Source organism: Podarcis vaucheri (genome assembly GCF_965113315.1).
Source record: "Podarcis vaucheri genome assembly, chromosome: 16".
In the NCBI taxonomy this organism is placed as follows: domain Eukaryota; kingdom Metazoa; phylum Chordata; class Lepidosauria; order Squamata; family Lacertidae; genus Podarcis; species Podarcis vaucheri.
The window spans coordinates 9248462-9273133 of NC_138754.1; the positions used below are offsets into that span (position 1 = coordinate 9248462).

At 49.7% G+C, this 24672-nt stretch overlaps 1 protein-coding gene across 7 annotated transcripts in view; it reads right to left on the reverse strand.

The window, feature by feature from the left end:
* Positions 1-24008, reverse strand: part of ADAR (adenosine deaminase RNA specific) — a 40288-nt gene extending 16280 nt beyond the window's left edge. Inside the window, exons 1-4 of one of the 7 annotated variants that reach the window (XM_082202049.1) lie at positions 23924-24008; positions 6199-7819; positions 2208-2400; positions 244-401 (exon numbers count right to left, since the gene is read on the reverse strand). In XM_082202049.1, the coding sequence (XP_082058175.1) occupies positions 244-401; positions 2208-2400; positions 6199-7819; positions 23924-23993 (2042 nt within the window). In that variant the 5' untranslated portion in view covers positions 23994-24008. Of the gene's footprint in view, positions 1-243; positions 402-2207; positions 2401-6198; positions 7820-9604; positions 10886-17869; positions 17974-23923 lie in introns of those variants that run through there. The other 6 variants (XM_082202052.1, XM_082202051.1, XM_082202047.1 and 3 more) reach the window with 6 other exon arrangements.
* Between the last annotated feature and the right edge of the window lie 664 nt (positions 24009-24672).

Below are 24672 nucleotides of genomic sequence, written 5' to 3' on the forward strand. Positions count from 1 at the left end.
TGGCAGGTTTTGAATACAGCACAAGGAGAAACAAGAGGTTTTCCCGGTGGTAACGATGTGCGTGCGCGAACGTCCTCAGGGACTCTTGCAATAAATAAACGAGTCCTCCCTCCATCCTCACCCCCCCCAAAAAAAACCAAAGGTGGTGCCTGTGTCCTGGTCTATTCCCCAGAGAGCAACAGCAGCCTAGGGCTTCGCCACGCCGTGAGCTTCACACGCTTCTGAACGTGAGTCGCGACCTACTTGGGATCGTGGGGAGGGCCATCCTGAGAGAGCAGCTGGAACTCGCAGATGCTCCCCGACTTCTGTGCGTATTCCATCAGGGCGCTGACGGGGTTCTTCCCAGAAAGCACATTCAGCTGTTGCGTTGTAGACAAAGCCTCTGACTCTGTCTGCTCAGGCTGGAGAGGGAAGGAAGGAAGGAAGAGAGGAGGAAATAAAGAAGGGGTTGTACCAGGACGCTGCAGCGTGGGGCTCTTTCTGCTGTTTTGTTTTGTTGGTTTGGCAACTCAGGGCGGGGGGGGGGGGACACCAATGGGAAATTATCCTCCTGGTGCCCAGAAGAGGAAATAATAATAATAATAATAAATTTTATTTATACCCTGCCCTCCCCGGCCAGAGCCGGGCTCAGGGCGGCTAACACTAATAAAATTACAGTAAAAAACAAACCAAAAAACCCCCACAATTTAAAATACAGGTTAAAATGCAATTTAAAATGCAAATGAAAGGATGGCTATAAAAGCGAGCTGACCACCACCTTCAACAAAACTTCCACTGACCCCCAACCTCTCCCCAGAGGCAAAATTTTGGCTCACAGGGCTGCAGTTTCAGGCACCCTAGCCTGGGGGAGACCCCCCCCCCACTGACTAGCCTGTTGCAGAACCCCAGGGGCTTGTGGATAATTTCCCAGGGGGTGGGGGAGAGACTACAGCAGGGCCGGGCAGACATCAGGCAAGACAGATCTATTTTGCTGTTTACTACAACCCCATGGTCTGCCTACCAGAGTCAGGTGCAAAGACCAACAGTGAAGAATTAAAAGGACAGGGTGCCTCATGCTGATGACCTTAGGATCTATTTTCAACAGTACTGAACTCGGCTCAAAATCCTTTCACACCTGAGTCCATACCTGGCTAGCTTTCTTCATTTTTGCAGCCTAATTTAAGGAGGTGGGGGGGAAATCATTTTGAGATATATATATATATATATATATTGACCAATTAAACTTTTTATTGCACTAGCCGTAGGCCACGGCATCATTCAGAAGGAGAACAAAAAACAAACAAACCCAAAAAAACCCAAAACATAAAAATCATCAGACACCACACATACAATAAAACCACAGTCACAGCTACTAAAATTATTTGTTGCATTAAATAGAATAGAATAGCAGAAGATTCTCAGGTAAAGGTAAAGGGACCCCTGCCCATTAGGTCCAGTTGTGGCTGACTCTGGGGTTGCGACGCTCATCTCACTTTATTGGCCGAGGGAGCTGGCGTACAGCTTCCGGGTCATGTGGCCAGCAGGACTAAGCCGCTTCTGGTGAACCAGAGCAGCGCACGGAAACGCCATTTACCTTCCCGCCAGAGTGGTACCTATTTATCTACTTGCACTTTGATGTGCTTTCGAACTGCTAGGTTGGCAGGAGCCGGGACCGAGCAGCGGGAGCTCACCCCACCAAGGGGATTCGAACCGCCAACCTTCTGATCAGCAAGTCCTAGGCTCTGTGGTTTAACCTGCATCCCTTAGGATTCTCAGGTAAATTGATTCTCAGGTAAGTTGTGCCAAATTAAATATCCGAATCCCCTTGGTCATTTTGCTGTTGTTATCACTAAACAACACCCTTTCTGGGCTAACCTTGATGACTATGTTCTCCACTGACAGAGGCAGCATTCCCAACTATCGACTAAAAGGTAGGGAGGCGTATGTGTGTATATACCACAGTTTTTCAAGAAACATCAAAATCGTTTACAACAACCATTAAGAAACAAAAACCATACCCCCCCCCCCAAAAAAAACCCTAACACAGATCTACCACCTAATTATTACAGATCAACAAGTAGAAGATGATGGGCCACTTCCATTGTGAGAAAATAAATCGATATGGAAATCGGATTGTGGTGGAGCCGCTTTTCACAGAAATGGCAGCTCCAGAGAGCTCCACTTTCAGCCCCTGCCTGCTACAGGGGTGGGTGGGGAGCCGCTCTCACCAGTTCTGCTTCGCTGAGAGAACTGTCCTCATATAAGGATTTCTCCAGGTCCATGCCGTCCTCCCCTTCGTGCTCGACTTCGCGCAAGAGGATCTTCATGGCGTGGGCGGCTGCTTCCTGCTTGGCCAACTTCTTGCTGCCTGCTTCTGCCGGGGGGAACCGGCGACCGTCGATCACCGCCTGGAATTTAAACCTTGACCAAAACACACAAGGCACAAAATGGTGAGGATGTGTGCTAATCAGTGAATCTGGCGCCATTATTTATCACATTTATGTCCAAGGAGCTTCAAGGCAGTGTATGTGCCCCTCACCCGACACCCAATTTATCCTCGCAGTGATAGCCACACAGTTAGGCCTCGAGAGTGCGTGATTAGCCCAGCGGACGTCCCGAATGAGCAGGGATTTGAGCCTCGGCTTCTATGGTCCCAAGTCCGATGCCGACCACTACAGCACACTGGTTCTCCTTTCCAAGCCCTCTGCCTCGACAAATAGGTTTTGTTAGGAAGGGGTTATTGATGCGGGTGGCGCTGTGGGTTAAACCATAGAGCCTAGGATTTGCTGATCAGAAGGTTGGCGGTTCGAATCCTTGCAACGGGGTGAGCTCCCATTGCTCGGTCCCTGCTCCTGCCAACCTAGCAGCTCGAAAGCACGTCAAAGTGCAAGTAGATAAATAGGAACCGCTCTGGCTGGAAGGTAAACGGCGTTTCCGTGCGCTGCTCTGGTTCGCCAGAAGTGGCTTAGTCATGCTGGCCACATGACCCGGAAGCTGTATGCTGGCTCCCTCGGCCAATAAAGCGAGATGAGCACCGCAACCCCAGAGTTGGACACAACTGGACCTAATGGTCAGGGGTTTCTTTACCTTTTTTATTGGTGCAGCACTTACACCGGGGTGGCAGAACCAGCACTCGAGCATTGGCCATGCTGGCCAAGGCTGTGGGAGGCTGGGAGTCCCAATGAAAGCTGGAAGGCCAGAGATGTCCCCCATCACGCCTTTAGAGAACTCCTTCCTCCTTGCCTGATCTGTGGGCACAGCAAAGATTGTGGGGCATGCTCTAAAAGCTTGCTAGCCAGCTGGGCCTCTCTGTTCTAAGGAGCAGAACCCTTAGAAGCCGCCCAGCCCTCTTCTCTGGTTCTGCTGACAAAGAGGCTGCCAGGTGAATCATAGAATCGTAGAGTTGGAAGGGGCCCCCCAAAGCTCATCTAGCCCAACCCGCCGCAATGTAGGAATATCAACATGTGATTCCCGTCCAATTTGAAACCATACTGGATCCTGCTTTGAGAAGGTGCTAGCAGTTCTCTTTCAGGGAAGCTGGACTGCCATTACAGATTTTATCTTTGGAGGAAGCCCCATCCCACCCCAAAAACTAAAACTCCCAAGGAACCCAGTTTCAAACTGTGGCAGCACTACAAGGAAGACAAGGAAGAAAAAGGCCCAGGTTGATGGTGGCAGGTGCTTGTTGGCATGGGTAGGCAAACTAAGGCTTGGGGGCCGGATGCGGCCCAATCGCCTTCTAAATCCGGCCCACGGGCGGTCCAGGAATCAGTGTGTTTTTACGTGAGTAGAATGTGTCCTTTTATTTAAAATGCATCTCTGGGTTATTTGTGGGGCACAGGAATTCATTCATTTCCCCCAAAAAACTATGGTCTGAGGGACAGTGGACCGGCCCCCTGCTGAAAAAGTTTGCTGACCCCTGTTGTTGGGGCTTGTACGGCCGAAGGTTGGGAGCCCAGCAGTAGGTGGCGCCACCCAATTCCTGCTTTGCCACAGTCACCCTCCCTGCTGAGATCTACAAGGGCAACACTGAGGCTAAGCGGGAGGAAGCCGACAGACGGGGCCACCCTCTGCAACAAATGAAAGAGGGGCAGGCAGGTGGGAGCTGGCTGAGGGGGCAGAATGAGATTAGCAGGGCAAAGCCCCATACATTTCAAGCTCCCCAGCCTCCACTGGCCCAGGTAGCAACAGAGACTACAGAGCTCAATGCCCCCATAGCGGTTGCGGTTTCAAGCTCCCCGCTCCTTTGCTTGGGAAGAATCTGCTCTCATGGAAAAAAGTAGGCCAATTTTCCTGTCTAGCGGGTCTATTGATGTACCAGAGGGTGGCACACACACTCTGCTGGTGCCTAGAAAAGGCAAGGAGTGAGAGAGAAAGAAAGAGACTCGTGTGTGTGTGTGTGTTTCTAAAAACACAGTGGCTATAAAGAGCAGCCAAGCAAGAACGTAAAAATAAAATCCAACCCACCCAACTGTTCAGAGCGATGCGCCAGAGGGAGGGAAGAGGAACGCTCCGGGTCCCCCCCCCACATGGCAACAGATGCTCCCTGCCAGAAGCAGACAGCGTGGAACTCCTCCAGCCACACAGGAACTTATGGGGCATAATATTTGCCTAGTGCAAAACTACTAATTAGCCACACAGCGGGCTTACCCCCCCCCCTTTGGAACTGCAGCTGAAGATTCGCTATTCTAAAGCCGAGGTGGAGGACCTCAGGCTTGGGGGCCCAAATGTCACCCTCCAGGCCTCTCTATCCGCCCCCCAGGACACTTCGCAGGCTGCATCCCCCTCCCCAGGCTGACCCACACACCCCCTTCCATGCACCCTCTTCAAGTGCTTTTGTCGGGACAGAATGTGCCTTTGAACTTCAACAACGCCTCTTGCTTGCCTGGATGATGTGGGTGGGAGGGTGTAGAAATGCCCCAATTTTCGCATGCCTTTTTCCTGCTCACTTTCACCTCTGGCTTCACCCACTGCTTGCACGTGGCCCCAGGAAGGCTGCCCATGGTGGAATGTGGCCCCCTCGGGCTGAAAAAGAGATTTCCCCCAGCCTCCGCTCTAAAGGGGACCGCAGAGCTCATGCCAGGCACCGCTTTTCAAATTTGGAAAGAGAGAGGGGGGGGGAGGAGAAATACATTCACCATGCAGGTGGTTTGGTTCTCCATTTTACTCTCGCTTAGCTGAGTCTTCCTCCTTCCCCCTGAGGCTTTCCCTGCCTGGCAGTGGGAAGCGATTCTTAAATTGCAAGTGGCTGTTTTGCAGGCCTGAAGGAAGAGATGTAGCAAGCAGAAATGAAACCTTCCTATTGCTGCCCATTGCTGCTCGTTCCTCTGTCCTGCGCTCCCCAACTTCAGAGCCCTGAAGGCGGAAACCGATCGTCGCACACGATGATCAGGGTTTTGACACCAGCATCTCAGCGTTATGCGGAGTTTTTAAAAGACGGCGAGTCCTTGCTCCACAGAGCTTACTAACTAAATTTAGACGGACTTGGGGCTGTGGGACATTATTAGATTATTCAGCAGAGACTGCTGTGTCATCACTCGAACTGTTAATATAATAAGAATGTGTTTTGTAAAAGAAAGAAAGAACGAACAGAGAGTCCTGCATTTTAAGTATTAAAACAAACAGTCTTTCTTTCCTTTTTAAGGGAAGACTTGATATATATCTCAGCTGCCTGCTTATTAAGAGGCTTTTGTAACCTACGGGGCAGAGTAATACGCAAAAGCAGTTGTGAAAGGAAGAGGGGCAACACATAATCTTAAACCACTTGCAATCACACTAGCATTTTAACCAAATCACATCTCTTGCTTTAAAGAAAACTGCTCTTTTTAATGTCTGCAGGGACTTGTACAAGCTGAGGCAAATGCACTGAAATGTAACCTGAGCAAAAGTACCGTATTTTTTGCACCATAACACTCACTTTTTTCCTCCTAGAAAGTAAGGGGAAATGTCTGTGCGTGTTATGGAGGGAATGCCTACGGGTGGCATGCCTACGGATTTTCCTCCTCTAAAAACTACGTGCGTGTTATGGTCAGGTGCGTGTTATAGAGCGAAAAATACGGTAATCCCCTTCTCCTTTTGGAGAAAACTTTTCTTTTTAACATATTTGCCAATGACCTGCACAGTCCGAGACAAACGCACAAACGCTGAGCAAGCACAATCCCCTTTCCCCGCTAAGAACAACCCCCCTCCCCAGAAAGCGCTCCCTCTCTCCTCTCTTACCGTGGCTCGTGCGACGGCCCGCTCTGCTTCAGCAAGACGAACTCGCAATGCTGGTACGTGTACTGGGTGTATTCGATCAAGCCGCTGACGGGGTTCTTCTTCTGGCACGCCATGAGCTTCTCCAAGGGAGTGCACAGGAAGGCCGTGTCGAACTGGGCCGCGTAGCTGGGGGAGAGCGGGGACTCCATGATGCACCGGGACTCCTCGTCCTGGTTGTTGATGGCATTCAGGTCCTCCGGGATGTCGTCGGTGGCCCACTTGCCGTTCTCAAAGTTGTCGTAGTTGGGGAACCAGTGGTACCGGGGCCGCTTGCGAGGAGGGGGGGCCGCCGCCCGGGGAGAGCAAGCGTCTCCCTGCTCCGCTGGCTCTGACGACACCTGCTGCCCGTTCTCGACGTTCTCCTCCTCACTCTCTAGAAGCGGCGGTGGCGGCGGTGGAGGAGGAGGCGGGGAAGGGGAAGGAAGAGGAGGAGCTGGCAAGCTGGCGGGCAGCTCCGGTTCCGCGCAGGGGGTCGGAGGCTCGGGGTCCGCTTTTGGAGCAGGGGCGGCCATTTCCCTGACCTCTTCCGCCTTCTGCTTGTTCTGCATCCTCTTGCGCTTGTTGTCCGTGAGGGACCACTTGGGGGGGTTGGCGTTCTCCTTGCACACCTCCCCCAGCTTCTCCAAGGACAGCAGGGTGGAGTTCACGTTCCGGGCCTTGGAGAGGCCGATGTTTTTGGCAAGGTCGTGCGCCGTCGAGTCCGCGACGCTGAACAGGTAGTTGCAGATCTTCTCCCTGACCTCGGCCATGGCGGCGGAATCAGGATAGTCCTCTGGGTCAGAGGCAGAGCTCTCTTCTCCTCCTCCTCCAACCCCAGGAACTGGGAATCGGCCCTGGCCCCTCTGGCCGGCGGAGTTCCCTTCTCTCAACGCTCCCTGGGGCCTAGGGCTGTCTGCTAACCTCCACAATGGAGGGTGCTCCCCTATTTTGCACAACTGCCCTCGCGTAAGAAGCCTGTAGAGGTGATGATTGACTTCCTTCTTCTGCACTTCGAGTTTACGGGCAAGGCAGCGGGCAGATTCGGCCTCCCCAGGTCGGAGCTGCCCCAAGATCTCCAAGAGCCGCTGTTCAACTCCTTGGCCGGAGAGCGTCAGGTGCCGTAAGTCTGTGATGAGCCCGTCAACTTCCCTCCTTGAACTGCCGCTGTACCTCGGCCGGGGGGGCTGGGGAGGCTGCTTCTGCTCCTGCCAGCTACTGTTGCAGGGAAGCCTCCTGGCTGCGCCCCAACTGCTGTGCTGGGAGCTCTGGGGAGGTGAGAAGGCGCTTGGACCTCGGCGGTAGCCCTGGTACAGTTGGGGTCGCTGCGCCCGGGGCTGCCACAGCGGGGCTTCGCCGAGCTGCCCGTTTAGGAAGAGGACCTGCCGCTGCCGAAAATCCTCGCTTCCCTGCGGGACAAGAGGACCGTTAAAGAAAGCTGGGTTAGAGAGGCCGCTATGTTTTGGGGGCACCTGATCTGAACCTCTGCCTCGAGTGACACCTCTGCTCATAGCGTGCTGCTGGGGCGCAGGGCTGGGGGCGGGCACATGGGCACCAGACGAGAGGCAGCTGCGGCTTGCTCTCACGGGGGCTGCTGCGCAGAGGCCTGGCAAAGAGAAAACAAGAGAACAGGGCACGTTTCAGACCTCGGGTACACGCTCGGGGGAGCCGACGCAGTTCTACCGAAACCAGCCCCTCTGCCCCAGTTCCCAAAAGACAACACCTGACGATGGAAAGAGGCTCCTGTCAGATAGAGCGGAAGCCTCCTGTACAGCTGCTGAAGACCTGCGCTCCCTTATCAGAGGACGACACTGGCTTAAGGCACTAAGGTCAGGGGAGATCTACAGATGAGCCTGGGATGGAGAACGAGTCTCCTAAACACGGTTCAACGCAAGGTATGTTCAGCTTGATTCAGGGTTTCTTGGGCAACCAAGGGAGAGTTGTGCGACTTTACTTCCCAGCACATAGTAAAAGAGATTCAGGGGGAAAAGAACGGAAGCACTTCTTCCCATCAGTTCAGAGTTAAACTATGGAATCCACTCCCCCAGGTGGCAGTGATAGACAAATTCAGGGAGAATGAGGCCATCGGTGGGAGGCAGCATGCCCTGAGTTAACAGTTGCTGCAAACTGCAGGTGCAGAGCTTTGCTAATGCACTAAGTCCTACTTGTGCGTCTCTCGTCGACATCTGTTCGGACACGGTGTGAACAAGACCAGGCAGGCCACTCTGAGCTCTCCTCGTGTTCTTGAAAACCACCCCATAGCCCACCTTTCCCTGTACAGCCATATTGCCTGCGTTTGTGGTGATATGGTTGGGGCCGGATTAAGAGTAGCTTCATAGCAGAATGGCAATTCCTAGGAGACCTTTAGAAAATAGTTAAGAGGAACAATCCTGGGGCAGAGTTAAGATTCCAGATGCCAGGATGAAAAACTTGCAAACCAAAATGACTGGGATTTCCCCCAGTCTATACATATGTGAGATTTAAACCCAGCTGCAAATTGGGTTTGTCAGCAGAGTCTGTTTACACGGTTTCAGAGTCTATTTGGCTCAGTACAGCTGTAAAACTGACCACCACCTGGCCTTCAAAGGCCTTCTCTCCAAGAGGCAGATTTGGAAAAATCTATGACTGATGTTGGAGAGCCAAATTTTTTTTTAAAAATAAAAACAACCACCTTGTTCTAACCCACAGAACCAACATAACAGTTACATCTTCCCTTCAGTCGATGAAAAAGAAATCCTTAAGAGGGGTAGCCATGTTAAGGCAATCCCAGCCGGGCCTACCCGAAAGCAAACTTCACTGAGTTCAACAGAACTTACTCCCAAGCAAGTGCTAGCAAGACTGCAGCCTGGCAAAGCAATCCTTTTACATTCCTAGATGTACAGGGTCGCCCCACCAAGTTCACAGGGGCTTCGTCGCCAGGAAAGCAGGTATAGTATTGTGGCTTCGGTATGTCACAGTACCCACACACAAAGAAAGAGACCTGTGGTGTTTTCAGACTCACAAATTTACTATGGTATGGAGCCATGGGACGGGCTATCTTTCAAGGCACCACAACTCTTTCTGCAGCAACCAAATTAAGTGTCTTCTGCTCTCTGGGAGAACAGGAAGTTGCCTTATGAGAAGTCAGAACATTGGTCCAGCTAGCTCAGTAATGCCTACACCGACTGGCAGTGGCTCTCTGGGGTTTTGAAGCCCACAGAGAGGGAGCTATATTCCTTTCCAGAATACCCTCTGTTCAAACTCTAACTACCTCAATCTCAGGAGCTACAAGGGAACAAGGAAGGCGGGGGGGGGGGGGTTGGTTGGTTGAGGGGTCAGAGAGAATTCCAGGCATTTCAAGGGGAGGCAACTGGTAAAACAGGTATAGCTAAGGGAAATCGGATAGTCTTACCTCTTTTTGTTCCACGCTGGTAAGAACCAGGCATTGCATAGATAGCAAGAAACAAAAAAAGAGGGGGAAAGCTCTGCGAAGAGAAGGCCTTCCCCAGAACAAGGAGGGGGCAAGGCAAGAGGAAAAAGAGGAGGTGTGTCCCCCCCACACTATGAGAGACACAGACACCCGTGGGGTGGTAGGGAAGAAGGAAAGGCTCGCCACAAAGCAAGGACTCTGCAAGAATTACACAAACACCCCACTATCCTCCTCCCTTCTCTCTCCACAGTACAGAAGGCAGGCTGGATCACTCACTTAACATAACTGCCAGATAAGTTTCGCTTTCAATTCTCCGGAGGTCCAGCCTCCCTCTATGCTGTTCCGCCCAAGGAGTGTCTAGTTACAGACAGAGGGATGGGCCGGAGGTAAAGCCATTAGCTTTAGGTTGGGGGGGGCGAGAAACCGATGATGAGTGCTTCCTCCCCCTCTCTTGCAAGCTCATTGCAGCATTGCCTAGAAGTAAAAAAAGCCTAGAAAGGGAAAGCCCCACAGCCACTTACAGGAAAATATTTTTGGTTCCTTTTCATCACAGGCTGGTGGGAGGGACTGTTATCTGCGAGGCAGAAGGGAAAGCACTTACCAGAATCTCATGCTTCTCTAACTGGGAGATTCGTTCACTTCTAACTCTTCTTTCCTTTATCCCTTACCCAGAGCTGCCAGACCTCAACTCAGCCTTCTCTGCTCCAACACTTGCAACCAAAGAGGCACCAGCTTCCTGCAGTTTGGGGTATCTTTCCGCATCTCCTTAACAATACCTTTGGTCATTCCTAAACCAGCCTCACTACTAAGTTCACACACCTCTATCTGCTTGTTTGTTTCGAAGGCTCCTGAGACACACATGCGTCTATCCGCAACAGCAACTGCCCCTTTGCCTTCATGGAGTTGGCTCTTTTCAGCCATTGCTCACTGCTCAGCAACTTCCAGTACAGAGAGTATTGAGGAACCTGCCTAGTGAATGACCAGGTGAATGTATGAATGACTGCTCTGGCTTCACCTCCTATGGGTGCGTGTCATCTTGACAAATTACAATACACACAGCGCTACGATTCTCAGAGTGGTTTAACAATCAATTCCTTTTCCCAGGGAACTCTGGGAGGGGAATATGGGTTTCCTAACGCTCAGCGCCCCTAACAAACAACCGTTTCCCAGGATTCTTTAGGGAGAAGCCACAACTGTTTAAATAGTGCTTTCAATGTATGGTGCAGATGAGGCCTGGATATGACAGAAGAGAAAACTGAATGGAAGTGACCTGCGCCCCCTCCCTCCAACTACCTCCTCTTAAACATAGTCATAGGCCAGTCCATCATGCCCTCCAGATATTTTGGACTACAACTCCCATAAGCCAGCATGCTGGGTTAACACACATAATTGATACCTGCAGATCTCAGACAGCCAACAGAGCAGAGGCGCCAGGAGCCATCCTAGAACCCCAAGTGAGAAGCATTAAGCGATGCAGGCGCGTAGCTCAAAACCGGGTCAAGGGCAGGTTGCAAATGGCACAGCATAAACTTTCCTCCTCGGATTGGTTAACAGGCTCAGATAACCCGCTTGCCTCTCCAGGTGCAAAACGAGACATGCACATGGTGACTGTGGAAGAGCTCGCCAGGTCAGTTCAATGGGGGGGGCAGAACTGCACAGCTGTTGCATGGGCTGAGGAACAGTGGGAAGCACCTGGTTCATCTTTGGCAAAGAAGCCCCCCAAAAGAATTAAAAAACAAAAACAAAACAGCACTAAATTGAGCACCACGCATTTGCGACATGAACGTGAAAGGATTTTAAAACCTTACAGCGAATAGCTCTATGGCCAATAAAGCACCCAATAACAACCAACACCGATGTGATATTATATACAGTGTCTGCCTTTCAGAGTGAAGTCACAAAGATCGTTGGGTATTCATGCATATTCTGTAGGACTCATTCTTGTAAGTTATGAATACAGTAGTACCTCGGGATAAGAACTTAATTCATTCTGAAGGTCTGTTCTTAACCTGAAACTGTTCTTAACCTGAAGCACCGCTTTAGCTAATGGGGCCTCCTGCTGCCGCCGCACGATTTCTGTTCTCATCCTGAAGCAAAGTTCTTAACCTGAGGTACTATTTCTGGGTTAGCGAAGTCTGCAACCTGAAGTGTCTGTAACCCGAGGTACCACTGTACATGGATCAAGAACCTTTGGGCCCTCTCCTCAATTCACCAAGGTTAAGATTCAAAGCCCACCAATGCTCTGCCCCATTAAAACACAAGTTATTCCCCACCCCCCAAAAATATATATATAACGGCCTCAAGATACACTGGAAAGATTGGAGGCAGGTCTTTCCGGGAGGAAGGAAAGAGCTTAACTCTGGACCTGGTTAACCGAAAGGTGCCATTTCCCACCACTGCCTGGTAAGGCATTAAGACGATTCATTTTGCCATAGCCTGATGATTATCTGCTTGTGGTAACACTGAGGTGGGCTTTCTCAGTGGTGGCACCAGTGTTGCTTAATGCTCTACCTGCTGAAATAAAGGAGGCCCCATCAAGCACTGGCCTTCTACCAGCTCTTGAACATACACTTGTTCAGACAAACACTTCCCCGCTTAAGACTCATGTTTTAATTGCGATGCTGCTTTGATGGGCTTGTTTACTATATAGTTTAATCGTGGATGTTTTAATGCAGCTGTTTTACATTGCATTCTAATTAATTGTGGGCAGCTGTGTCATTACTGGTTTTGTTGTCGTCGTTTTTCGCTGATGTCTTTATCTTTTTGTGAACCACCTTGGTATTTTCTGCTTCAAATGAAAGGTGATGTATAAATTCTAACAACAACAACATCATTCTGGTAGTAGATAGGTAGCCGTGTTGGTCTGCCATAGTCAAAATAAAAAAATTCCTTCCAGTAGCACCTTAAAGACCAACTAAGTTAGTTCTTGGTTGGTCTTTAAGGTGCTACTGGAAGGAATTTTTTTATTTTAACATCATTCTGGTTTCAGCCAGCAGCCTTCTCTCAGGCAGCTGTGACACATCAAAAGGAGATCTAAGCTTTTGCATGTGTTTGCATCATGTTCTTGAAACCAGCTAAGCATAAGTTGTGGGGGGGGGGGATCTAAGTTACAAAAGGGGAGGAATTCACACTCCCAGTTTGCCCCTACCCTCTTCTAACACCCAGGGGGGCTAAACAGGACCACAGAAACTTACCAGCCACAGTTCAACTCACCTGTCTAACCTGGCACTCTGAGAGCAGCCCCTCTGTTCAAACTGCCTGGTCACTTGAGCCGGGAAGGTGAAATTTCACCCCAGTGGCAGCTCTCACGCTGCGCTTTGCAACAAGGTTCAAGGGCGGTAACTTTATCCCAGAGGGAAAGTACATGCCCAATATTCATGGCGTTGCCAAACATATTTCAATTATTTGGAGCCAACAACATCTCTTGTGGCAGCCAAGTCTGCAGTTCACACATATCCCATTTCCTGCCCGATTGAGAATACGCTTTGAAAAAGAAAGGGAAAAAAGGTTCCTTCTTTGGATTCTTAAATGAGGAAGGTCTCGGGCAGCATGGACACTGACTAAAGTGAAATGCACATCTCAACAACTTTCAAAGCCAAACTTAACAGTCTGCAAAATGTCGTAGCTGTTGACGGTAGCAGAGCCCAGATGCTTTGTGCAAAATAAAATCAGCCATGCAAATAAGCCTACACACAACTACCCGGGAAGAACTCTCTCAAGGGCTCACAACTCTGTGGCAAAGATCTTGTGTTGCACCCTAAGGGTTCCAGATTCCGTTCCCAACATCTGCAGTTAACAAAAAGGAATCACAGGACTGTAGAGTTGGGACTCAAAGGGTCATCTAATCCAACCCCCTGAAACGCACCAATAACGGGTCTGGCAGTCTTTGCTGAGAGCTGCTGCCTTCAAAGTGAGAGGCCAATTCTCTGACTCGGGATAGAGGCAACTATACCGTTCAGCTCTCTCTTTTAATGTGCATAATGAATGGGGCGCCTGCCGCAGGGCACTATCTCATCTCCAACGCTATTTAATTTCTATATGAAGCCGCTGGGAGCAGTCATTAGGAGTTTTGGGGCAAGGTGCCATCAGTATGCTGCTGACACTCGGCTCTATTTATCCACAACATCCGAATCAAGAGGGGCCATGCAAGGCCTAGAACAGCGCCCTGGACGCAGTGGTGAGATGGGATGTGGAGAAACAAGCTGAGCTTGAATCTTGGCAAGGCGGAGGCACTGTGGGCGAAGGGTTCCCAGGTCCAAGCAATTGGTCCATTCTTTTCCTGAAGGAGCAGGTTCACAGTCTGGGGCTGCTTCTGGATCCAGCTTTGTCCCTGGAGGTCCAGGTAACATGAATGGCTAGAAGTGAATTTTACCAACTGCAACTGGTTATGACAGCTGCAACCTGGACTGGGGAAGCTGGGCCACAGTAGTTCAGGCACTGGTTACTTCAAAACTGGATGGCTGCAGTGAGCTCTATGCGGGGCAATGCACGTGATCCAAAAGGTGCAGTTAGTTGCTTTATGGTCGCTGATAGGAGTGATGCCCTCCTGGGCGGCTTATGTAGCAGGACAGATACAGATTGCATGGTATTCCCACCATCCAGGAAATTAGCCTGGTCCTCTACTTAACATGGATAAAAGTTACTGACAACAATTGTCCCACAAATTAAGATTGCAGGGGTGGGAAGATTGAGCTCACCGCCTCCCCACTTGGAACAGCTATTCTCAACCACAGAAACAAACACTTGTGTTACATGCGGTGAGGCAATATCTTATTTATCTGTAACACATGCACAGAAACCAAAACAAGCATACACCAGATATTTAGTTGAAACTTGCTAGAATATAAATGACCCAGAAAAAGGGAAGGATCAGCACTTACGGCAGCTTCTGAAAAACATGAGTGGGCCGGGCTTGTTAATCTTCAGGCTGCCAGGCTTACGGAATTCACTGACTGTGGTTCGTGTTTCTTGAAAGAAATCACGATCAGTAAGCCAAGGAACTTTGCTTAAGAGAGAAATGAACCACAAGGGCTAGATAGTGCCTTACCGCACTGAGAAAAAAGATGGTCATGAGAAATCATGATATTCAAATGGAGCCTCCATGTTCAGAGGCAGTCTACTTCTAAAAGGGTATTGCTGGGAGACTGACAGTGAGAGAAAGCTGTGGCTCTCCTGTCCTGCTTGTGGGCTTCCCTAGAGGCATCCAGAGGGCGCTATGAGGGACTGAGGATGCTAGATTAGATTGCCCCTTGGGCCCAATCCACAATGGCTCTTCTTAAATTATGATTGGCAAGTAGAGGGCCAAGTTCCATCTCCCCAAGCAGCATCTTGTTGCAGTGCAGTACCATGGTGTGGTGGTTGCTGCAGCAACAGGTCTTGCTACCAGCCTACTTAGGATGACCGGGGGAAACCATCCTCCATCTTTCCCATGGAAGGAACGGTCTCTAGCTCAGCAGAAGAGCACCTGCTCTGCATGCAAAAGGTCCCAGGTTCAATCCCCGCCATCTACAGGCGGCACTGGGCATGTGCCCTGCCTGAGACCCTGGAAAGCCACTGTTGCCTATCAGTGTAGACCAGAGTTTCTCAAACTTGGGTCTCCAGCTGTTTTCAGATTATAATTCCCTTCATCCCTGACCACTGGTCCTACTAGCTCGGGGTGATGGGAGTTGTAGTCCAAAAACAGCTGGAGACCCAAGTTTGGGAAACACTGATGTAGACAATTCTGAGCTAGACGGATTACTGGCCTGACTTGGTGTAAGACAGATTCCCGTGTTCCTAGGCTCTCTGTGAATTGGCTTTCCTGTAAAACTGATGGTTGACCAGGTTACTATACCAACAGTGTTTTTATTTTCCAGTATATTGTCTTTACTGTCTAAATGTGTTTTTTTCTGTGACTTTCTGTAACTGCTTAATGCTGCTATTTTTTGCGTGTGCTTGTTCTGTGTTAATATTTATTTAGCTTCTCTTGTACCAACAACAGACAGTGACGGCTATTGGGTTCCAAATAAATTAAATACCATGCTTTGGCCACATCAAGAGGCAGAAGTGTCTACCTACAGCTTCAAGCTGCTCTTACTCCCTGAAAGCCAAGAAACAAGCACGTACACATGTGCTTTTTAGCAGAGAAACTGCTGCATATGGTGTAGGGAAAAGGCAAGACAGCATAGCCTGAAAAATGCCTAGAAGTGTGGTCATCATTGCAACAACGATTTATACCCCACCTTTCAGGAAGCAATTCCTTCCATGATGGCTTACAAACATTAATGTCGCAAGACAATGATCAATGTGTAAAAAAGTTGTCAGGATCCTTGCAACAGAAAATTGGTGGTCAATACTTGTGTGAGGGGCAAAGGGAGCTGGGACAGGAGACAGATTTGCTGGCATGTACACATTAGCGGCTTAAAACACAGTGGGAGTAGTTCCCCCTGTGCTTCAACTTGCCTTTTTTAAGCAGCTGTACACACCACTACCAGGTTTGTTTCCCCGTGCCTGCAACTCATGCACCCCAAACTGCTACTCAATGAAACTGCCAACTGCACATAGGCTGTCATCCGCACATGCACAAGAAATGTCTGAAAAGTATACACCTCAGCATAACAATAGTTTACATATTCAAATCAGATGGGAAATGCATCAAGTAACAGTGTTTCTCAAGAAAGCGCAGGATACCTATGGACACCAGTGGTGGAAGAGCACTGGAGTAGAAGTAAGTGGCAATGTGTACAGTGGCGTAGCATGGGGGGTGCAGGGGGGCCGGCCGCACCGGGCGCAACATCTGGGGGTTAGGGGGCGCAAATCCACGGGTCAGGGGGCACAAATCCACGGGTTAGGGGGCGCAAATTACTTGCCTTGCCCCGGGTGCTGACAACCCACGCTACGCCACTGAATGTGTACGAAACCTTTGTCTGCCTCTGTGTTCTCACAGAACCTTTCCCACAGGACAGCCACTGGTAGACACAGGATTGCGGGGAGACTTCAAGGGGAGGGGTTAACACTGCATGCATTGGACTATAGCAAACACACCATGCTGTGGATTAATGTAAGCACAGGAGACACACTTTTTAATGTGTGCTTAGCCACTTTGGATTAATCTTTAGGAGGCAGATATAAACAAGTCAATGTAAACAATCGAAGATGCATACCACACAACCATCAATGAGATACGAAAGATCCAAGTCCACTATAGTGAAGCTCATAACAAAAATAAACGGAACTACTCAGAATTTATACAAAGCACTTTAAAATAATGCTCACAAACAACCCTTTAAGGTGGTCCAGGATGGTTATCATCCTATTGTGTGTGCGTGCACTTAACCTTCACTGCTCATCTCAGCTATCTGCCAATCTCCCATTCCCACCACCCTTCTGAGTAATACCCCTCCCCACCTTCTCTCTATATAGAAGGATCTGGCAACTTCTGTTTCAGTGTATCTGAAGAAGTGTGCATGCACACGAAAGCTCATACCAAGAACTAACTTAGTTGGTCTTTAAGGTGCTACTGGAAGGAATTTTTTATTTTTATTTTGACTATGGCAGACCAACACGGCTACCTATCTGTAACTGCTCCACTTTGCTACAACATACTGAGACAACATCTGAACAGAGTACTTCCGGGTTCACAACCCAGGCTTTTCACCATTAAGCTACACTAGTTCTCTAACATAGCCTACATTCCTTTCCCAAACTACAGCTGATTTTGTTAGCAACTAATGCAAAGCGTGCTGTTTAATGGGCAACTGCCCTGACCAGACCCACAGTACCCCCTTTTCCAATAAGGGCTGACTGCGTGTTTCTTCTGCGAAGCCTTCAACAAAGCAGAAAAACAACCACCCTCCCGATTTCCGGGGGGTTGCTCCCTCTCCTAACAACTGACGTTCAAGGGTATACTGCTTCTCAACCCGGAGGTTCCATTTCACAGATCACGCTGCAATCCTATGCCCCTCTCCGACGCGGGAGTTAATTCCACCGAGCTCCGCGAAATTCACTTCCGAGTAGGCATGCAACTGGATCGGGCTCGTCAAGAGACAGGCAGGTTGCATGCATGGCGTTTCATGGTGCAGTTCTACGGAGGGGCACTGGTGCAGCCCCAGAAGAGAGGGGGGAAAGGGGGCTGGAGAGAGGCTTGTGCGGCCCTTGTGAAAATGCATGGGAAACGGGGCGCTTCTTCCAGGTCGGTGGAAAGCAGGACTTTGCACACACACATGCACCCCCCTCCGTGCCCCAATCCCCTTCCGAGCGAAGCCTTACCTTACCTCCCCCCAAAAAACTACCCTGCGGGCACCGTCGACTGAAGCCGCCTCTATTGTGCAGGAGGGTCGCCGGCAAGGGCTGATGACGAAACAACAGCAGCGCGGCGCCACCAAGCACGTGATGCCGGGGGGGGGAACATGGGGAGTAGGAGGAAGTGAAGCCGGAGCCGCCTTCTTTGGAGAGGGCAGAAAACTCTCCGCCTCCACCCTTCGAAACCCTTTGGCGGAAGAGAGGAGAGGAGGAAACCTCGGCGGAGCTTTCCCTAATCTCCCTCTTCCCAGGTACCGCCTCTTTGAAAAGGAGAGGGAAGGGAAATTCAAAGAGCAGCATCAGGCATGGTTTAAGTTCATAGCTGTTTCCTTTTTTAATGGAAATTCCCTTATTCCGAATAGGATTCCTCGCAAGAAAAGGGGAAAGTTGACAGCTATGTTTAAGTTGCTAACACCAGACTCCACAGCTACATGCCTATAAAGAAACCTTCCCTGTTAAACACACGTGGTGATGATGAACGACACGGGTATACATGGCTTTAGAAACGGATGGGACAAACTGAAATGGGAGTTTGGAGGGGGGCGTTATCAAGGGCTATTTTTTTTTATTTCTAAAAATAATGTGCGCCGTCTAGGGTTTGGAATCAGAAAACTGGAGCACTTGAGGGTTTACGTTCCTCGTTTAAACTGTGTGTACCCTACCATTGCATCAACTGGGTCTTAATTTAGCCAAATCCCTTGATGTCAGGGAATCTACTCTGGGCATAATACTTCGTTGGATACAATCCAATGCATTGGATAGGGTCAGGTTTCAAAGTTAAATCAGGAACTGTTTTAACTCTTCCCCCCAAGTTACAATCTGTGAAGGTGCACTCCACACTTGGGGCAAGCCTACCTTGGGGGGGGGTCCCCTTACCCCACATCGACACAAGAGAGCAACCCGTCCTCCTAGGGGCTCCGACTGGGACCTAGAGGGGCTAAGCCCCTTGTAATGCTTGGGACAAATCCTGCCAACACCTGCAGTCTGGCCACGGAACCCAGAGAGCGGGACTTGTTGGAATGTAAGGGAGCAGCTTTTATGAATTTGTTTAAGAACATCAGAGGGGACCAGCTGGATCAAGTCAAAACCAAATCTTGGCCAATAATCCCTTCCCTGCAGCAGCCAACCTGGTGGTCCAGGCATAGAAAGCTGCCCTACGCTGAATCAGACCATTTGTCTGTCTTGCTCAATTCTGTGTCTACACTCGTGGTTCAAATAATAAATAAATAATTTCCCACTGACTACTTTGAAGTTGCTGAGGGGCTTGGCGAATTGCTTCATGCGTGTTGTAGCAATGTGATGTGCTATGCTAGATGCTGTATGATTTTTAATGGCATTTTCTCCTTATATAATTGTATTTTAAGTCTATTCCACAGGATTCAAATTGCAATACAATATAAGAAATAACGAAGCCACGGAAACACAATTTAAAAGCAACTGTGAATATTTAATGGGGTGGATCTGCCATCCCTCCCAGACCACCTGAAGGAAGTATGCGGACCACTGGTAGTCCATAGACCACAGTCTGCAAACTCCTGGTCGACACTGACTTGCAGTGGCTCTCCAGGATTTCAGACAGGGTTCTCTCCAAGCCTTACCTGAAGAAACCGGGGATTGAACCTGGAGCATTCACAATGCAAAACAGATTTTTCAACACTGAGCTGCAGCCCCTCCTTCTCTGGGAGGCACAATAAGCAGTGCCTTAATGGGCAATACAGTGGTACCTCGGGTTAAGTACTTAATTCGTCCCGGAGGTCCGTTCTTAACATGAAACTGTTCTTAACCTGAAGCACCACTTTAGCTAATGGGGCCTCCTGCTGCCGACGCGCCTCCGGAGCCCGATTTCTGTTCTTATCCTGAAGCAAAGTTCTTAACCTGAAGCACTATTTTTTGGGTTAGCGGAGTGTGTAACCTGAAGTGTATGTAACCTGAAGCGTATGTAACCCCAGGTACCACTGTACCCTAATGCAAGGATGTCTTCCATTTCTTTTTCTTTCTTTTTTACACACACAAAGGCACACAGCATCCTACATCAGTGCCGCAGAGGGGCCCTACAGCAATCAGAGGGCTGAACTAAGTTTGGAGATCTATCAGGATAGTCACAAACAGGGAATGAAGGCTATTCCTCTCTGCTGCTGCTGATCCCCAGCAGTGGGTCATCAGAGACTGCCTCTGAATGTGGAGGTTCCATTTGATTCGGTTAGCATAGTACAGACAGCCTTCACGTGTGCTTCATCCGCTTTTCCTTTCCACTGCCACCGTAGCCCGCCCCCCACATCAAATTCCACACATTAATTAGGTGCCATATTTAAAACTACCCATTCGCACACCGGTTTCCTTCTGGCACTCTGCAAAGATAACTGGTGCTACATGTGAAGCAGGCGCAATAAAAAGAAAGCTTCCCTCAGAGGAATTGAGAGATCAATAGAATCATCACTGTATCCCATTACACACACTCTGCAGGTTGGTACAATTGAAGCTTGTAAGCAGCCACCTGCTGGTCTGCCCGTTATGAGGCAGAAGCCAATAATATAAAACATTCTAAAGTACAGCAGCCTTCGCCAACTTGGTCCAGATTGGCGAAGCGCGTTTTTACAAGCGGTTGATGCACCTTTAAACAGCATACACTGGAAGGCTTGGCAGCTGGACTACCAAAGTCATTTGCATGTTATTCACTTTGGATATCTTTGTCTAGCGTTGCTGTTTTAGGAGGAAGCTTGGCTGGTTCCAAGGCACAGTGGCCTTGATGCATCTAGAACCAACACAGAATCTTAAGGCTCAGAGAGGGACCAACGAGTGAAACTCAAGGCGTGCTCCACAGCAAAACAAAACAAGACACAGAGCTCTTCACCATTTAGTCCACCAAGAACAGGAACAACTGAGACTGCAGTCAGTATCTGTTTGGGAAACTCACACAAGCCATTCAGAGTTCTTCAGAGGAAAAGCAAGATGGAGAAGAAAGTTCTAGCTGACGCATGAGCAAGCCACCATGGAGAAAGGGTGTCTCCACCCACACTGTGGTCCATGTCCAATCACACTGGGAAGTAACTCTGTAGGATTTCTCCCCTGATTCTCCTATTCCACCATTTCATCTTGCTTGTTCACGCACCTCTTGCTCCGGCCAGAAAGGATAAGCAATCAGGAATATTTCAAGCTCTCCATATTCCTACCAGCCTACCTCCGAAGTGAAATGGAAATAGGAACAGAAACCTACACATTTCAGCAACAGACGGAAAACCCCAAGGCTCTCCATGCAGTGGGATGAACACTGAGAACCAATCAGTCATTACTACCACCCTAGACTATTTATAGTCACCAGCAAAGAGGCCAGTCAAGTCCTCACCCAGGAGGAAGCAACACATAATAAAAGAGTTAACACATCCGAGAGGTGAGGGGAGACCTATTAAGCAAATGATTTTTGGTGAGCAACACACACTGAGATTCAGAGAGGAAGGTGGAAAGAAAAGGCACCCCCCCTTTTTTTGCTTTTAATGTTATTGCAGAGGCTGACAATTGGGGAAAGCAGCATGGATTCCAATTTCAATTAAGCTCTGATCTGCAGGCAGGCCTCTCTCATGAAGCACAGATAACTGTCTGCAGAAATGAAGGTGATTAAATCAAAATATACTGGGGCGGGGTAAGAGGGGGGCCATTAAAGAACAGGGGTGAGCATAGTATAGCTTTTCAGGGTATAACATTTCAAATGCACACATTTGCAATATATATATATGAACTACAGCAGGTGCAGTTGAACTACAGCTCCCTGCCTCCCCCCTCCGCCTGTTAGACATACTTGCTAGGGCTGATGGAAGCTTTATTTACTTTTAAACTTTTATCAGGCCCTTCCTCCCAAAGAAGCTCAGGGATACTCAGCAACAGCTGGAAGTCCAAATGTTCCCCACTCCTGAACTGCAGCCTGATTAAATCATGCATGCCTGCACCACTCTTTCATTTTGAACAGTTTACTGCGGCTCACTCAGCCTTGCATTTAAGCGCTGGCCTGACAGCCAGAGGCCATGAGGAATTCCATGCAGGCAGATGAGCTGGTTGGCAGAGAAAGACTGGAGGGCTCTGTTCCTCTCCAGAGCCCAGCACAGAAACCAAGTGGACCACCACACACCAAGCCCCCAGCGCAGAAGTGAAACATGCTGCTGTGAGAGCGATGGAGTTCTCTGTCACTCTTTGCCAGCCCCATGCACGTTACTAACTTTGGCGGGCTGGATTTGCTAGTCACAAAAGGGGCAAGTCGGGCATGGACCACTGGACATCTTATTTCACACTACGCTGGCTTTAGAGATTTCATCAGGTACCTCCTGTGGAATTCCATGCAAACATCAGCAACCATAAGGGCTGGAAACTTTTACTTTTTAAAGTCCAGCTGCTTGCAAAGTTGAATTCTGCAGCCAGTACCACAGTCTGTACTCTCAAAGAAATATGGGGCACACAGTCTGTATTAGAACTGTTTGAAGGCTCCAATACACTGCATTCTGTCCCCCATCAGCATTAAGATCATCTCTTTCTAGTCAACCACAGTTAAGCTAACCATACTGAACAGCAACAAGAAAACATTGTTTTCAAGTCATGACTCAATAATAAGCATATCCCTTCCTTCAAAATAAAAGGACACCTTGTATTTAACAGTTCATCTGGTTGCATAGGCAACCAGGAATTCCATACAGGAAAGTGATCAGGTTGGAAATGAAGGGACATGTCACTCCATTCCTCCTCCTCCAGCCTTTGTGGTTCCTATGCATAGAGGAAACAAAATATTTTCCTCTGCAACCATATTGGAAAGGCAGCGGGCTGGCAGAGGGGAGGACTGGGTGAACCATCCTACTCCAACATCCCACTTGATAGAAGTCTGTCTTTTTCTTCCTTTCCTTCTTTCTAAAACCACTCTAGCAGCACAATTGTAACTCCATCTAATCAGAAGCAAAGCCTCGTTAATTCAATGGGGCTAGTTCCATAGTAGATGGGGTTAGGGCTCAAGCCTAAGAGGCTAGTGGCCTGCAATTCCATGCTTCCTGAGGAGACCATTAAGGTTTCTGGGGTTAGTGAGCAGCCCCAGGTTTTAAACCATCTCCTTTCCATTTTCTCTAGAGTGAGGTGTGGGGAGAAAGGCATGCAACACCCACCCCACTCTCACCTGCAGCTTTCTTCTCATTTTATCTGCAGCGCTGAGGTATAGTGAGCAGGGGGCAGTTAAGGTGGAAAGGAGGACAGCAATACTCATGGGGAAGATCCACACCAGGCATAGGCAAACTCGGCCCTCCAGATGTTTTGGGACTAAAACTCCCATGATCCCTAGCTAACAGGACCAGTGGTCAGGGATGATGGGAGTTGTAGTCCCAAAACATCTGGAGGGCCAAGTCTGCCTATGCCTGATCCACACCTTGCATTTGTGAAGAGGCTGCATCCTAATGTTTTAATGTTGTATCTTAATCTTTTAAACTGTATTTTAATCAACTTGTTTTTATTATTGGTTGTTAGCCGCCCTGAGCCTGGTCTTGGTTGGGGAGGGCGGGGTATAAATAAAAATTTATTATTATTATTATTATTTAAAGAACACCCGATGCACATTTAAAGAGCACAGGACTCCCAACAGTCCTGGGAACTATAGTTTCCCCTCACAGGTCTACAATTCCCAGTACCCGTCACAAACTACCATTCCTGGGGTTATTTGGTGGGGGGTTTTTTTGTCATGTGCCTTAAATGGTGTGGCTCTGCCCTTGAATAGCGCAACCCTGCGTGTGTACACTCGGAAGTCAGGCCCACTGAATTCAGGTAAGGGAATGCAGGATTGCAAGCTAACTAACTGTGCAATTCCCCACATGAGCAAGCCTCACGGGGCTGCGCTCCCAGGTTAAGCGTGCACAGGATCCGCTGGCTGGATTTCTCTGCAGGGCCCCGATCCCCCCGCCCCCCCCCCAAAAAAAATAAGGAAGCGCGAGGCAGACAAGAGATGACAACGCGAGACAACCCCTCCCGCCCCTTTCCCTGCCTCTCTCATCGCCCACCCACCTCTCCCATCCTCTCCTCTTGTGCAACGCGAACCTCCGCCTTCCCCGCCCCTTTGGCTTACTGCGCGCATCGTCGCTTAAGACGCAGAGAACACCGGCTCGCAGTTGGCGCGCATGCGCGAAGCAGAACGCCGCCGAGTCTATCGGGGAAAAAGCGGCGCACTGCTCGCCTGGTAAAGGGGGGCGGGGAAAGCGTCGCTCGGCCGCGCATGCGCGCCGGGCGCCAGCTTCCTCTCACAGCAGGGCAGTGCGCACGCGCGGAGCGAAGCGCCGCTTTCCCGCCCAGCGCCCGCCGCTTTCCCCCTCCCGCGCTCTCCTCCCGCTCCTTTTCCCTCAGCCGGAGGCTTCTCGGAGGCTCCTTACCCGCTCGGCCGCTTTCCGCCCCGGAGCTCGGCCGCCCCTCAGCGGCGACTTTTGGGCCCGCCGCGAACTGCCCCCCTCAGCGGTCCGCTTTCTCCTTTTTTCTGCTCAGCGCCGCCGTGCTGGGCGCAGAGTGGTGCCGTCACGCGAGGCGCGACCGGCGGCGGATGCAGCGACGTCACGTGACCCGGGCTTGCCCTGGCGTCACGTGACAGGCCCTTCGCCTAGGCAGGGAAAGGTGTTTGTCTTCGCTGGCTGTGCGTATGAGAGAGAACCCTCCATAGTCAGAGGCAGTGTACCTTTGTGAAAGGCAGGGGAGCGAGAGAGCAGGAGCCATTTTTTAAAAAAATGTATTTTTAATTTTTAATTTTATTTATAAATCTCCCCCGT